At 51.5% G+C, this 16,574-nt stretch overlaps 1 protein-coding gene across 2 annotated transcripts; it reads right to left on the reverse strand.

Annotated features, from left to right (window-relative positions):
- Window positions 1-1,863: 1,863 nt before the first annotated feature.
- Window positions 1,864-16,306, reverse strand: TTI1 (TELO2 interacting protein 1). 2 transcript variants are annotated; one of them, XM_058814834.1, is made up of 7 exons: window positions 14,026-16,306; window positions 13,339-13,536; window positions 12,407-12,549; window positions 11,455-11,595; window positions 9,880-10,084; window positions 9,125-9,212; window positions 1,864-3,265 (listed from the first exon to the last, which is right to left on the reverse strand). In XM_058814834.1, the coding sequence occupies exons 1-7, from the start codon at window positions 16,304-16,306 to the stop codon at window positions 3,034-3,036; spliced, it is 3,288 nt and encodes a 1,095-aa protein (XP_058670817.1). In that variant the 3' UTR covers window positions 1,864-3,033. The 2 variants fall into 2 exon arrangements, 1 of the variants encoding a protein (XP_058670817.1); XR_009275376.1 differs by lacking the exons at window positions 1,864-3,265; window positions 9,125-9,212 and having other exon boundaries at window positions 10,056-10,084; window positions 12,306-12,549.
- Window positions 16,307-16,574: the final 268 nt, after the last annotated feature.

Here is a 16,574-nt window from a genome sequence, read left to right on the forward strand (position 1 = left end):
TTTCCAGCCTGGTGGGAGGTGGGGTCTCCAAAGCAGGCTGCTGGCTCTGCCTCTGCAGTGGGAGAGCAACTCCCAGCACTGACAATGCCCAGCCTGGCCCAGCTGCCTGGAGTGCTGCAGCTCCTCTGAAGCTTGGTAATTCCTGGCCCTCCATCATGCTCACCCCTCGCTGTACTGATGAGAAGGAGAAAGAGCTGGTGGCTCTTTCTGCCAGCAGAGGTGTCAGCCTGTGCTGGGGGCAGGAGCAGGCAGGTGTGGCTGGTGTCTCTGGTCACCTCTGCCACCTGGACAACTGTGGTCCTGGGGAGCAAAGGGCACAGAAGAAAAACATTCAGAAGCTGCAGGGCAGCAGCTGTAAATAATTGCAGCAAGTTTTTTCCAGCAGTGGTGGCTGTGCCCTAGCAATCCCTGGTGGAGCTGTGGGGCTGGGGCTATGCTCAAATTCTCTGTCAGGGAATGGGATTGCTGGGGTAAGAAGAGAGACTGGGATGCATTGGTCACCAGTGCAGCAAAACACAGGACACAGCAGAGAAAAAGGAAGACCCAGGGACACGCTAGGTTGGGTAGGAGGCTGCAAATCACCTCAAACAGGGAATAAACAAATTGCTGTGCAGCACAGTGATTTGTAAAACCTGGAGGCGAGCTTTAACAATAACAGGTTTTATTAGAAGAGATTAATTTTGCCGAGTTTATAGGAAATCTTGGGAGCAGGAGTTGAGGAGCAGACCCTGCTGGATCCGTGTGTGTGGCTCAGCAGTGCCAGGGGCTGTGTGGGACTGTGCCCCCAGCACAGTGTGGCAGTCCCCCAGGGTCCTGGCTGGGTTTGTGCATGGAGGAGGAGGCTGGACACTCCTTTCTTTGCTCTCTGATCCCAGAGGGGGTGGCTGGAGTGGGGGGAGCTGGGGGACCCCAACCCAGAGTGTTTGGGGCTGCTTGGTGGAGGGGAAAGCCCGGGGCTTGTGAAGGAGCTGAGGGGAAAGTCTCGGGAAAAATGCAAGCCACTGCTGGGGAGGACCCAGCCTCATGGAAATGCCATTTCCACGCAGTCCCTCTCCCAGCCAACATCCTGCCTCAGACAAAAGCAATTTACTCAGCCTCCAATAAAGCAAGGGTGATAATGAAGCTGAGAGGAGCTGACTGACAGGCAGGACAGCCCCTCCTGCCACCAGCACCCACCTGCTGCCTGGGGCTGAGGGGAAAGTCTCGGGACAGCACTGTGAATCACAGGCTCTGGGTGGGGGTGTCAGTGCAGCCAGCTGGGCCAGAGCCCTGCCTGGGTGATGTGCTTGGTTCCCGGGCACTGGTGGGACAATGCTGCCCTTGAATCCCATGCCTGTCCTGCAGGATGGCAAGCCTTGGCATGGGCAGGATGTGTCCTTGGAGTCCCCACCACAGCACAGCTGAGCAGAGCGAGACTGGATGCAGCATCTGCACCTAATGGATGAGTTTTGTCAAGTGCTACAACAACCCAGGAAGCTGCACCAGCCCCAAGGGCTCTGGGAAAGCAAAGACAGTATTTCAGCTCCCTGCCTGCCCTGTCAGAGCAGCTCTGAAGGCTCCTTTGTATGGAACCCAACCAGCGTTAAGCACTGAACAGATATTAAAAAAGAGTAAAGCTGACCTGCAGCCCTGTCCTGCTGGATAAAAAGCCACTGACTTGTGTTTTCCCTGGAGAAGCAAACAGGAGGAAAGCCTGAATAAAACCAGGGACACAAGGGGGGGTAAGTTCAGCTGAGGGATGTGGCAGCAGAAGCAGTGCCCTCGGGCCCACCAACAGAGACTTGTTTTGGATGTTCACCCAGGATCCCAACAGTGATGCACAAAGCCTGCTCCATGTCACAATCTATTTATTGCTTTGGTTTTTGTATTTCTGAGCTTACTTACAAATTTAGTCAAGATCTGCCCTTTTGCTTCACTTGCATAGATGTTCCCCCAGTGTCAGGAGGCAGCCTGCTGCCAGGAGCTGCTCAGGAGCTCAGGGATCCGGGAGCAGCTGAGCAAAGCAGAGCCTGTGGACAATGCAGCAAGAGCCTGGGGATGTGGGAGCTGGAGATCAGGGGAGAGGCCCCTCAACAGGGGAAGGGAGCTGACCCCACAGAGGAGTCATCCTCTGCTCCCTGTACCCCACTGTCCCCACTCTGACAAACCATGGCACTGCTGGGGTGCACAGTGCTCACAGCCCCCGTCACCACTGGCACTGCCTGACCATGGACAGACACAGAGGCTGTACTGGGGCACAGGCAGGTGCTTCATCCAGTTCTCCTTGGGGTAAGGGTTAGAAATGGCCTGAGCACGGTGATCTGGGCATGGGAGAAGTTGTAAATCCCTCCCAGGTGTAAATCAGGGCTGGCTGATTCTCTGCAGAACCTCACAGAGAGGGAGATAGAGAACAGAGCACGTTTGGCCACCTCCATCTGGTCTCAGCAAACTGCAGCTGTGAGGAGCAGCCCTGATGCCTCTGAGAGGACACACTGCTCTTGATAGTAACATAGGTGAAGAATTTATTGGAAATGCACTTTAACTTCTGAGATTAACTGCTTTTAAAGAGAACAGGTTTACAGTGCACCCCAAACAAGATTCTCTTCCTGGGAAGGGTAAAGGCCAGAAAAAGCTTTAGCTTTGTCAGTCACTGTCCAGCTGAGAATGGGGAGGGATCATCACAGCTGTGAAGAGACCAGAGAGGTGTGGGGGGTGCTAAAGGGCACCCCCACCAAGGATCAAGGGTTAGGAAGTAATTTCTGGAAGATGATTCACTCTTCATACTGAAGAATTTGGAACAGATGTGCCATCTTCTCTGCATATGGTGCTGGCCAGGCACAAGTCAGGAGGAGTTGGGGTCATGTACCCACCTCATCCTCAAACACCCCTTCAAAAAATAAACGCTCTACCACAGGGACAATGTCTCAGCCAGTGCCCCAGGCTGGGCAGCCCTTCTTCTGCCCCTGAACCATTTGGATCCTCAGTGATGGTGTCTTCCCAGGTGAGCTCCATCCTGGTGGTTCCTGTTTCCATCCCAGCTGCTGTGCAGGTCTGTCAGGAAGGAGCTGCCTGCTGTGTGCTGGAGCTGGGAGCTGTGCCCTCCTGCTGCTGCAGCCTCTGGAGCAGGAGCAGCACGTTGTCTGTGAGCTCGTTCCGTGGCCGCCCCATCCCGCCGAGCCTCAGGGGCTGCAGGCTGGCGTGGGGGGGCTCGCAGGGGGGGCAGCACTCCTCACTCAGGAGCAGCCACGTGCTGTCAGGGTCCACCTGCATCAAGTGCAGGAAAACACTGTGGAAAACAGAGGAAAGAAGAGTAAGGACAAAGCTTTGTGGTTGGCACTCAATGGGGTTATTAAGAGCTAAGGAAAGCTTTGATGCTGTTGGCAAGCTCTGGCAGCTGCACAAATTCTGCTTTTTACAGAGGGCAGTGCAGTGGCCCCTGTGCCCAAGAAAGCAGCTCTGTGTCTCACAGCTACTGGCACGTGGGAGAAAAATATTTATGATGCCACACAGTCACTTATGGATATCAAACAAGCAGCTGGTGCAGGACTGACTTAGGCTCGGTGCTGGCACTGTGTGAGCTGCTGCTGGCACAAGCACAAACCTGCCTGTCCCATGTGCTGGGAAGGTGACTGTGGGTGACTGCAGGTCTGTGCTGTGCATGTCTGGCATCTTCTGGACAACAGCTCCTGCAGAGATCTTGGGAGAAGCTGTGTTACTCACCACCCTCTCTGGTTTTTGGGGAGTGAGGGAGTTAACCCATCTGGGCTTCTCTGCCTTTCCAGAGGTGGCAAACCCAAAAGTATTGGGGAGAGCTGCTCAGGCTGGGCCCCAGGGGAAGCTCAATGCTGTATTTGAGGGCTTTTTACTCAAGTGAGATTTCCCACAGTCCCAAGCCCTTATTAGCTGCTTCAAAATTTTTGTCACCTTTCACAGAGCAGGATTTTAAACCAAAACCAAACACAATCTTCATTAACAACACAATGAAGGAAAAGAGGAATCACAACTTCCTCTGCAGATTTACTGCTGTGTTGATGGTTTTCATTTTGCATTTCCATACCTCAGTAAGATGGGATTTGCCTTTCCAGCCCGCCCTTCACACAGGGCTCCAGCTGTGAGCTGCTGGGACACAGCTGCTGCTGAAGAGCAGGAAGCTCAAGGAGTGAAAGAGCAAATGCTGATTTGTGTGACCTACACCTACCCACCCCCTCCTGCCAGCTCTCCCTGCAGCAACCTTTGGGCTTAGCTAGGTCTGTGTCAGGGTTTAATGCACACAAGGTGTACAAGGCTTAACTGGTTTAAACTCTCTGGCTGTGCCATGAACAAAATTAGACTGGAATTTCCAAGATTCCTCCTGAATGGTGCTGAGTGCTCTGTGAGCACCAAAGGCACTCAGCAGTCATCACACCTATGGTATAGTTTTCCAAGATCCCAGTAAAGCCCAGCCATGCATCCTCAGGTCTCTAAAATCATGGAGCTGTGAGGAGAAAGCTGCCAGTTCAGGTAATGGGAAGAGAAATCAAGTAAGTCTGTCTCTGCTCCCCCAAGAAGAACAGGACTGAACTCTCTCATTACAAGCAAAGATCACTTGCTAAAAAAGCCACACAAAATCCAGATCTGACTGCTGTCCAAATTTCTCTTGGAAGAGCTTTCATCCCTAAAGTGAGGTTGCTTCCAATGTAAAGCAGGGAGAAATCCCTTTGAGAAGCTCTCTGAAAAGGGAGTGCAGTGCCATGGGTAAAGTGAAAGAGCACAGAAATGAGATGAAGGTAGGAGAGAGCTCCCTCTCCTTTTCACAATAACCCTGTGGATGTTACTCATGCACAGCCAAAGCTGCTGCCTTTGCCTCTCTGCCATGAACACCTCACCTGTCTCTCAGTGCAGGTCTCTGAACAGCAAGAGGGGAGATGTCACCACTGAAGCTGTTGGCAGTGTCCCCTCCCAAAGGGGCTGGCAGTGCCTATCTGCCTGCTCCAGAGGAACCAGTGGGAATGTGCTCCACAGTGATAGCTGGGCTTGGCAGCAGCTGCCTCAGCAACACCACCTTTTCCTGTGGATTGGCCAATGCAGGTGAGCTCACAGGGCTCCTCACTCCTCTGGCTTTGCTCCTGCACCTCTGCTGACAAGTGAGGGGCTGGCAGGGGAATAAGTGATTTTTGTAACTGCAGCTTCATGCAATACTCAACAGGCAAAAATAGATGCTGGGAAAAAAAGGGTATGGAGCTCTCCCTGGTGCCATCCTGGCTCCAGCTCTGCAGACACTGCCCTGCCCGTGCCCTCAGCCTGGCTGTGACAGCAGGAGCCCTCAGCTCTGTGTGCCAGCAAACAGCAGCTCCCAGTGCTTCCACCCAGTTTCCAATGGACAGCTGCAGAGATAATCCTTGCTCCTTATGGCTGGGATGGGAGCAGGCAAGGGCAATGAGCTGCTGTGAAGTGAGCATGGGAAGAGGGGATATTGTGCAGCAGGCTGCTGATCCCCAGCACACACACAGCTGTAGCTCTCACACTCACAGCACAGACACTCTGCTCTCCAACCTCTTCCCAATCAGCTGCTCCAGGGAGAGCGACCCTCAGAGATTATCCAGACCCTGGAGCACTCACTGCCTCTGGTGCCCATAATGGTTTGGGGCTGTGATTATCCCTGATAGCCTGGAGTGCTCTGCAGCCTAAAGAACAACTTGACTTTTACATTTTCAAACTAACTCTGGGGTAGTTTCCAAGCAACCTGTTTCCATAGCAAAGAATCCTGGGGTTAATCCAAGTTTGTTTTCTGTTGTTGCCTTTTTCTTTTTTTTTTTTTTTTTTTTCTTAAATATCACTTTATTGAATTTTGCCTTGAGCAGGTGGCTGTTCTGGCATGCTTCAATCCAGCCTGGGAGTGATAGCTGACAATGAATACCCAACAAACCCCATAAGCAAACCAGAAGAGGTAAGCTGCATGATCAACTTTGGTATGAAAAAAGCTCCCCAAATAGCTCATATTTGTCCCAAGTGTGCTAAACTTATTCTACTAGCACAGAGCAATTTGGCTACTCTGTTGCCTTGTCTTTGCCCAAACTCCAAGCAGAGCCATGGCACAGTGAGCAGGCTGGCAGAAGGACAAGGATTGCTGGCTTTCCATCCCTGCTGGATGTTTAACTGGATACAGCCCACCACAGGCTTTGGTAAGAACTGAGGAAATTATTTCAGCATCTTAGGGGAAAAAAAAAAATCATTCCTATCCAGACTGCTGACTGAAAGGTCATGGGCTGCAAACATTTAGTAGGAATTAAGTGTAAATTTCAAAACAGTGACTTGAAACTGAAAGAACAGAAAACTACTTGTCAGTTTTGACAAGGGCCAGTGACAATTTCCTAATCTCTTTTCCTTCAAGGTTTTATTCCCTGAAGTGAAAAGCTTGTCAGGGATGATGCAACTTCATAAATTGATGAGAAGCTCAGATTTACATAGAGTGACTTTCAGTTTCCACAATCTCCCATGGCCTTGTTCCCCCCCCTCCTTGCTCAAGTCTTTCTGGGCACCTCCCCATCCTTGCACAGGCTCATCTTCAATGATGGCAAAGACTTTTCTAGTGCTCCTTGGCATTCCCAAACTCTTCTTCAGCAGGTTTGGTCCCTTTGGTCCCAATTTTGCATTTGGTTTTGGTTTGTTGTTTGATTTTTTAAAAAGCTTTGGATAATACTCTCCTGGAATACTCTCAGCAGTCATCTTCTAGTAAAACCCATTGTTATTGTCCCATTTTCTCTTCCTCAGATGTGCTGGAGTTCTTTTGTTTCCAGCATCTATTTTTGCCTGTTGAGTATTGCATGAAGCTGCAGTTACAAAAATCACTTACTCCCACTGCTTCATCTAATAAAGCTACAGGGTCCCATAAATGGGATTAAGCAGACTCCTTGGGGCATGATAACATCCCTGGATGATAGCCAAACTCCCTTTTTCCTTTTTATTTTTTTTTTTTGTGTGGCTCAAGCACCTTGGCCAAAACTTCCTGCTCAGCCCTCTGCATGCCTACAGAATCCTCACATAGTCAGTGCATGATTTTTGGAGCTACAGCTGACTTTGCAAGTGCTGACCTTGCTCTTGACAGGTCACAACCCATCAGTTGAATAAGAACCCTAAGAGCTGAGCAAAGGCCAGTTAGCATAAATCACCATGGCAAGCTGATTCCAAACATCCTTTTACCTCCTATGATTTCTGCAGTGATAAAGCTGAGTTATGTGACGTACGCTGGAGCTCAGGCTGGGGCTCAGATTAGTTCTGGTCTATCTGTTTTTAGAAGCATTTAAAATGCAGAATTTCTCATGTATCAGGCTGATAACACTGCCCTTGCTTAGATGGAAAGGCCCTTATGTGTGACAGCCTGTGTCAGCTTGCAGGATTACTTTCAGGCACATGGAGAGCAACAAGAGCCAGAACTTAGAGCAATGTGGTGGTTCAGCAGCAGGAGAACAGAAATGGGAGGGTGGCTGAGAAGTGATTCTTATCCTGATACTGGAGCTGATTGTTATGGTCCAAGCTAATTTTGACTTTTCCAGGCTGAAACCTCCTATCAGGGAAATGCACTTAAAAGTGAGTGTGATACAATGAACTCTGGTACATTCAGGCTTCAAGATCAGGGATCAAAAAATTAAACCCAAAAGAAACCTGCAAATGCTGCCATGTCTGTAGTGTCAGGCCAGGCATGATGCATGCCTCAGTGCATACATGTGTTTGGTCAGTGGAGTTAAACAGGAGACAGCAAGGGCTTCCAGGAGCAGCTTGGCTCACATATGTGATGTATGGTGCATTAAAAGCATGGGGGGAGGAGCAAAATATATGGCATTTCCCCCTTAAAATCTAATAAAAGTAACAAACAGGGGAAAAATGTTACTTGCCCTGAACTTTGCTGTCCTTTTGCTCTAACAAGTGAGCTCACTTCAGCATACAGCTTCCAACAGGGCTCATTTCATATTCCCCCTACCCCTGCTGTTGGGGGGAAATTGCACAGCTTCTCAAGCTGCTTGGTTAATGATTTAAAAGCTTCAGATTCCAAATATCTAGATAAAGCCTGGTGTTCTGCTTTTCATCCAGCATTGCTTACACAGACTGAGGCTTTATTGCATTAAGAGGATGCACTTCCACAGCATAGAGCCCCTCCGCAGAACACATGCTGCTGGAGCCTGCTGTGCTGCTGTGAAAGCCTCCGAGGTAAAAATAAACCTGCTCCCATCCGTGCAGAGAGACAAACAAAGGAATGCTCCAGCTCGGGAGAGCTGAGCCTCTGAACTGCTGCCCAGCCACACAAAGCCCTTCACACCCCGCACCCCCGGGAGCCTGGGCTTTGTCAAGAGGAACGGATGGGCTGCACTTCCCTTTGCTTCCCCTTCCAGCAGCCTGCCCTGGAAATCCGACACCGCAGAGCCTGCTGCTTTCCCCTCCCCGCGGGGGAGGGCAGGGCTGGCCACACAGCAAGGGGGGCTGGCTGGTTTTCACCCCATCCTTCGGCGGAGGGGCTTCCTGATTTATGTCCCATGTTCTCTACCTGGACTCGTTTTGTCTCCTGAAATCCCCAGCTTTGGTTCCAGGTGACAACATGTGACAACAGTGATTTCTTATCCTGACAGCAGAACATGCTGAGCTGGATTTTGTACACCAAGCAGCAAAGTATGTCTGTCAACACTTCCTAGAGCTGGAGTGTGTTCACCTACACTGTCTTTGCTCTTTTAGACTCTCCCAGCCTCCTCAAGAGCAACACTGGTGCCAAGACTGACAGCTTCCCAAACAAACCCTGGTCCACCTGGCAGAGCCTGGGCTGGAGCCCAGGGAAAATGGAAGGATAACAGAAGGAAATCCCCCAGCCTGCAAAAGGTATTAAGTGATAAAACACAAGGGAATGCCTGTCACATCCTCTTCCATAGTTGTCTTACCTCTGCACTTTGATGCCACCAGTGGGCCAAAAGCATCAGGTATTTGGTGAGGAAAAAGCAAAAAGCACATCTTCCCCTCTATCCCCAAATACACTGCAAAGTCAAATGTGACAAGCCCTGCTGTACAGGACTTGAACGTGCTGGAAGGTGGAACAGGAACGGTGCAAAAAGAGTGGAATCACCATGCTCCCTCTGCCCCCACTGTTTGTACACCCAACACACCTGCATTTAAGAGACATTACCTCTGGGCAGCTTCTTGCAGTTTCACAGGTTGCTTGGCACTGAGGTAAATCAGGCAGGCCTCTGCCACTTTATTCAGGTCACTCTCGCCTGCAGAAATGGAACAGGAAAGAGGGGTAGGAGGTGACCTCCTCAGCAGCTGCTGCCTAATGGAATCAGCTCCAAATTGGCAGCAGAGGCTTCAGAGCCTTTGAGCTGTCTGACCCAGAGCTCTTCTGACCTTGCCTTTTAAGCATTTTGCTGCAAAGCCAGGAAAGCAATCAAGGGCACTGAGAGGAAAAGAGCAACTAGCCAGCAAACCTTCTCCCTCATCAAAGCCAGTTCCAGAAATTTCACTTGGGGAGAATTTCAGAGTTTCATTCAACAGAAGATTGTGATGTGCTGGATTTAAAGGATCCCCCAGAGATAAGCCCACAATAGAACCACACAAGCTAGCCAGAAGTCTTATCTGGGTTCCAGTTTGTCCAGTAAGAACAAAGTGTGGCCCAACAGCAATGCAGGGACTCTGTTCTGCACCCTCTTCTCATCCACAAGTGGGATGAGCAGTCACATTTTGCATGTGGTGGGAACCTTCTCTCCCATTTGTCTCCTGGGGAGAAAAGTGCCCAGCACCTCTTTACAGAGCTCCCAAAGAGAACAGATTCAGGCTAGAGAAGATCAGGAAATCAATTCTGGGCAGCAGGAGGAGAAGTAGCAAATTGAGAGGAGACAAAGTCTAGCAGAGATCCATACAACCTGTGCTTGCTCTGGTACTCACCCATGTCCAGCTTCTCACAGAGAGAGCCCAGGCCCTGCAGCACAGCCAGCTGCAGCTTGAAGGCCAATGTGTGGCTGTACACAGGCCCAGCCCTGGCACTCACTGGGGCCTGGCTGAGGAGGGAGCTGGTCAGCTTGGGCAGGACATCTTTGGAGAACCTCTGCCTCAGGAAGTCCCCACATGTTTGACCCAGGGTACACAGCACCTAAGAGAGACATCAGTTACACACTGGCCTGGGAGGAGCTCAGCGATCCACACCAGCCTGGGGGATTCAGACATTCACTCTCCTGGAGAATTGTTTTTGCAGGGGAAGAGCACTGTGACCACACCTGCCCCAGTTTCCCCATAATGAGCAGAAGGTGAATGTCTGAGAGGCTGAGTGAGCTCCTCAGTGTCACCTGGCTGACCTCCTGGGCTGCCCTTCCCTCATTAGCACAGTAAAGGTAAGAGCAGCTCTGCATTCTTACTCACAATTAGTGGAGGGGTCTTTGATGGAAAATGCCATTAAATATGATTATATCCTTAAATCTCTTTTGTGGTGCAGACAACCCATCCTTCCAAACACGTCAGCAAGCAGAAAGGCCAAGTGGCCACAGAAAAGGGCACCCAGCACTACTGGTGTCTGCACAGGATCAAACTCAAAGTGGGCAGAGAATGGCCTTAAATGCATTAAAAACAAAGGGGGATCCACATGGCCAGAACACTGATCTCTCTTCTGGAACTTCACTGAGCTCATGCTCTCAGTGTGTAGGACTGAGATGCTGGTTGTGTTGTGTTTGCTTTACACTTATATGACACTTCTTGTCCTGAAATTAAGGCAGGAAGACACTTTGGGGGGAATTCATACAGCAAAAGCCAAGCTGGGAGCAACTGTAATGATGACTTGAACTTTTCAAGAGTTAATTAGTTTTTGTACAGCAATCTCTACCTCCTTTTAGGGCAGGCACATGACAGGTATGGCAATTCTGGGACTGTAGTGCATGGCTTCTGGAATTTCAGGAATCAAAACTCTCTTTATTCACACTGAAGGATTCTAAAATGAATCTCACTCTGCCCAGCAGATGAATTCCTCTGCAATGCTGGGGCTGGCAACCTCTGGAAACATGCTTTACTGGCCAGCCTGTGAGTCAGGAGGAGAAAGGAGCCAGCTGACAAGGTCAGGAGCTCTTTAATAATGTCATTATAGGGCCAAGTGTTTATTCAACCTCTCCCCTACCTTGCTAATCCCTCAATCATGAAATGTTCCCCTGTCTTCAATCTGAGACTTCCAAAGAGGATGCTGGGACTGTGTCTCCAGCAAGGCCAAGCTATACTGTATGGGTGCCCCTAATGTCTGCTGAGGCTGCAGAGCTGTTTTTCTCACCCCTGCAATAACCACCAACATTTCTGCTTCCCCTAGAACAGCATCAAGGCCTTCCCTGTGGACAAGCTGCAGTGAGAGTGGCACAAACCCACCCACAGCAGAGCACGGTGACCCCATGCTCCAAACCACACTTAAACCTCACTGCAAGAGCTTGGTGCTCTCTCCTGAGCCCAAGCCCCAGCTGGAAATGCTGCTGGCAGTCACTGCCATACCTTGAAGGCTCTGAGCACTGCCAGAGGGTCATCGTTAACCAGCCGGGTGACGAGAGCTGGCCAGACACGGTGAGCCATGGGAAGCAGATGGTTTCCATGAGAATGCAGCATGGTTACACAGAGCTCCAGCACGTCCAGGACCTGGGCAGGAGGGGAGGGAACAGACTCTGAGTGCTGCAGTGCCAGACATTCAGGTGGATCCCAGCATCACAGCAGCAAGCTGGGAGGAGGGGTTGAGCAGCAAAGGGTGCGGTTTTACAGCAGCAGGAATGGGGACAAGGGAACAGTGCTAGGAACCAGGCCTGCATGGAAAGGGACAAGCACTGCAGTGACACAGCCTGTGCTGGGCACAGAGCTGGGCTGGGAGCAGGGCAGGATTCCTGCCCTGATCCCACCTGGTCCCCACTGCGGCTGTGGCAGCAGGATCACCTGGCAGAGCTGGGGCTGCTGGGATGAGAATCTAGGCTATGCCTCATTTTTCTGTCTCACTTTGCACTTTAAAAGGAGGCCACCTTCAAAGGGTTTTCATAATTAGAAAAAAGCCAGGCTTTTAGCCCTGCTTATCATCACCCCAGCTACTTCAAAAACATTCATCAGACTGTGCACTGCAGCCTGAGGAAGGGGGATGGGAGGCACAGATGGGAGAAAGATGCTTCTGTTTCCTCCTCCAAAGGACAAAGCACAAGACAACTGTCATGAGCATCAAGGTAAAGTGTCCAATACAAAGCCACCCTTAAGATTCTGTTCCACCTGGCTGCCATTCCTAATCCAGAGCACTCCCGAAAAACGATCTCCCTTTCTCTTGCCAGGTTTGGAGGATCTGTCCTGCTGGAGCATATGGCAGCACAAACCTGGGGATGGCAGGGAGCCCAACGTGCATGGCACACACGCTGACGAGCTACCAGCCCCTTCATGGGCACCATCTGTCCCCTCAGAGCCGGCCATTACCGACCTTCAGCCGCACCCGGAGGCTCCCGTCAGACAGCAAGTGGATGCACCTCTCCATCACATCCTTGGCCAGCTGAGCGTGGCTTGGCATTGGAGCCTCTCCTTCCATGTCAGAGTTGGGCTCTGGCTTAGCAAGGGGAACCTCATCTGGAAGACAAAACCATTACTGAAGCCATGAAAATGACTTGGGAGCTCTGGGAGATCACAGTCACAGATCACAGATCACCCACCCACAACAATTCTGCAAATTCCTGAGTAAGGCCTTTGGCATTTTTTAATGTGCTTAGATATAGTTAAGCCTGAGTTGTGTGAGGTAGTGTCAGGTTCAGTTACGAGTGTGGGGCCAGGGAACATTCGCTTTCTTCACGGGACAATGCAGCTGGTCTGACATTTGCAGTCTCTTCTCACCATGGACTTATTTCCCATTGATTTTTATTAAAAATGAAAAGCCTGGGTATTTAAAGATGAAGTATTTAAAGGTCAGGATTGCAGCACAGTCCAGTGAAGACTAAAAAGTTTCCTATATGAATGTCTGCAGTGCCTGCCACAGCCAAGTGAAAAGGGAGCAGTGGCATCATTAGCCAGGAGAAAACACTACAGAGATTCCCAAGGGAACATGAGGAAACCACATAGGATCCTGGAAAGAGGAAACTTCAAGTGCTGAACCAAAATGAACTGTTACAAGGTAAGAAAAAACACAGTGTGCTTGTATCTCAGAGGTTAGAGAAGCCTTGATCTGTAAACATTTGGCTCCCTCAATCAAAGAGAACAAAGTGAGAACACCCAACAGCACTTTACATGAAGCAAGGACAGCCCAAAGAAGACCTGAGACTGTCAGCCTGGTCCCAAGGCCCCCATGTGACAAAAGGACACCTCAGAGGTCACAGTCTCTCTGCAAGCTGACCATACTCCTCTCCAGCCACGCACAGCACTGACCTGCCTCCTCCTCCTCCTCCAGGTCAGGAAGATCCCCCTCTGCAATCTTCTTCTGGCTGATATAGTCAAGGAAGAATCGTTCCACTTCTTGACTTGTCAATGTCACCTCCTGCTGTCCCTGGGACCGAGCCCTGCTCTGCCCCTTGTCAATCTGCCTTTGCTGGTGCTCCTCAGTGCTGGGCATTCCAAACCACTGCACTGCAAAAAAGGAACTGACATGTCACTGGGCAACCATGATCCCCTCCTGCAAGTCAGCAAGGTGCCATGGATTCCATGAGAGATGAGATGGTTCTCACACCTCATGGGGTTGCACCTGACTCAGGCACCTGCTGTCACATCCCAGTCACCTCCTTGATAGTATGGGAAAGTTAAAAAAGAATACACGGTAAAAGTAAAAAGAAATATATGCCATGTGCCCCTACAGAATGTTCATGGGAGCAGTGAGCCCATCCTTTCTCAGCCACTAAAGGCCGTGTTCCTGTGAAAGGCTGCAGGTCAGGCAAACTGGAGAGGGAAAGCTACTGGTGATCTTTGCTTGAGTGCTGCCCCAGCAAGCAAAGCACAGTGGCCATCACACTGCAAACACCTTGGCTACCTGGAACCTCCCATGGCAAGTGGAAAGGCCCAAGACAAGTACCCTTAGTGACAGCAAGGCTGAATTACACAAAGTAAACATCATTTTGGTACCTAGAGCAGTCATGACTGAGTGGAGGACCCTGAGGAAGGTGGAAGCCTGGCTATTGTAAGTCTGATCTAGTGCAGACAGGACATCTTGGATAACATCTTCTATCAGTGGCAGCAAGCTGGCATCTGAATGCCTCAGCATCGTGTCCAGGACCTGGGATGCACGTGGCTGACAGGCCAGCTGGCGCAGGTTCAGGGAAATCCCGTTCACCAGGTAGTCAGAGTTCTCATTGATCAAACACCGCACTGAGCTGTACCCACAGGCCTCACATATGTCTGCCAGCGTCCCCAGTGCTGTCTCACTGATGAGCAGAGTCCTGTCACCAGCCTTCTCCAGCACAGGGTAGAGAGCTGACAGCAGCAGCAGCCGGAACTCCTTCCCGAGGACAGCAGCAAAGCAGCCAACGCCCTCCAGCTGGATGCAGATCTGCCAGATGTTGCTGTTCATGGTGCGGGCTGTGACTGGGGGCTCTGGGGACAGATGGAGAGCGCTGCTGGATGTCCCCCCTGCACGGACAGCGAGTCCCAGGTGCTGCACTGACTGCTCAGGGCTGCCTTCCTCTGTGTCAATGCTAGTCACCAAATACCAGTTTGCCTGGTCCATGTACTCATCCAGAATGGATGTTATGGACCTTTTGAGATCATCCATGCTCAGCGGAACTTCCCTCTCCTGCAGGAAATCCACTCCCACCCCAGCAGCTCCCGTGAGCAGCTCGTTGAGGATCATGGCTGCCTGCTTTCGGTACAGGCCAGACTCGCTGTACAGCCCCATGAAGCGATCCACAAGCAGGTAGAGGTTCCCATAGTAGCCAAGAACACGACACACTTGCTGAAGGAGCTGGAAAACCTTCTCCTCCGTGAAGAAGCGGAAATATTTCTTCTGGCACCTGCCCTTCTGCACACCCTGCTGCAAGGGGCCTGGTGGCCCAGAGCGCCGGGCCTCCACTATCTTCACATCTGTGACATCCAGCTCCAGAACCTGCACCAGAGCCTTGGACAGGCGCTGCAGGTGGGACACGGAGTTGAGGACAATGTTAATCTTTGGGCCCAGCAGCTTCAGGTAGCCCAGCAATAAGCTCAGCGTGGAAACCTTGCCTATGTCATCCTGAGAGTTCATCAGGCGGGGAAGGGCTGTGGCAAGGGAATGGAGGTTCTCAGAGAGGACATCAGCAAGAGCCCTGCTCTGTGCCACAATCCTCTGCTCTGCAATCCCTTGCAGAACTTTGTTACATCTGCTCTGGACTTCACTGTTTTCATCATTAACCAGCCCAACCAAGGCCTTTAAGAGGTGACTGAATGAGTCCACCAGTGACTGACTGCAGTTCCTCAGTAAGTGGTGCACCAGCTCCACCAGCTCCAGTCTCACCTTCCAGTGGGGGTGAACTGAAGAAGATTCAACCACCTTATGCAAGAGAAGAGAGAGTTTTTCAGCAGTACTTTTAGTCCAGTCAGGTCCTCTGTGGATCATTAGCTCTGATATTCTGCTGTGTTCCACTAGCAGCTTTTCCTTACTCTTTGGGATTCTGGCTAGCTGTTTGTCAGCCATGACCAAGCCAACAATCAGATAAAAGAGTCTGATGGCAGAAACGGTGGTTTTGTGACCTTGTTTGATGTCTCCAGCAATAACTCGAGACAGAGTAATAGAAATCCCGGGCAGAAAAGAAGCAAACAAATCCCCACATTGCTGTGCCTCGTCTTCATCCAGATGTCGGTGCTCCTGGCAGTCACACTGCAGAACCAGGACCTGCAAGCACTCCAAAGCAGAGATCTTGATTTGCTTTGCTTTTTCTTGCTCTGCAAGGGTCAGAAGCAAAGACACAGCAAATCCTAGGAGCGGAAGGGTGGAAGGTTGGTACAGAGACAAGATAATATCCCCATAAGCCGAATGCATCAGGGTGTGGAGTGCCTGGATCACAGCCAGCTTCAGCTCCTCGGACAGCGGGGCGGCTTTGCCCGAGCTGGGAGGGGGAGCGAGGCAGGTACAGAGCTCAGAGAAGAGCTCCTGCAGCAGCTCCTGCTTCTTCACGCACGTCGCGGCAAGCACGGAGGAGATGCACTGCACCAGGCTCTGCACCAGCCGCTCCTGCTTGGGCCCCGGCAGGCGCAGGGCGAAGCGCAGCGGGAACAGCACGTACTCCTGCAGCTCCTGCAGGGCCGCGCCGCTCACCCCGGCCAGGTGCGCCTGCAGCAGCCGCACGTTCTCCACCGTCTGCGCCCGTGTCAGCTGCACGCAGACGGGGCGCAGCGCCCCGAACGCCGCCTGCGGGGTGTCGAACACGGCCATGCCGGGGACCGGGGGCCGCGGGCCCTGCCCGGTACCGGGGCAGCCCTGAGGGTGTCGGAAGTGACGCCGCGGTACCAGCGCCACAAAGCTCCCGCGAAGTGGGGCGGGCGCTGTCAGAAAAGTCTCGGGTGCCCACAAGGCGCATGCGCTAGATACGTGACACCGAACTAACGGGGCTGTCAGCGCCACAAAGCTCCCGCGGGGTTGGGCAGTCGCTGTGAGAAAAATCGCGAGTGCTCGTAGTGCGCAGGCGCCGAGGATGGTTGCG

The sequence above is a fragment of the Ammospiza caudacuta genome, chromosome 15 (assembly GCF_027887145.1).
Source record: "Ammospiza caudacuta isolate bAmmCau1 chromosome 15, bAmmCau1.pri, whole genome shotgun sequence".
Classification (NCBI taxonomy): Eukaryota; Metazoa; Chordata; class Aves; order Passeriformes; family Passerellidae; genus Ammospiza; species Ammospiza caudacuta.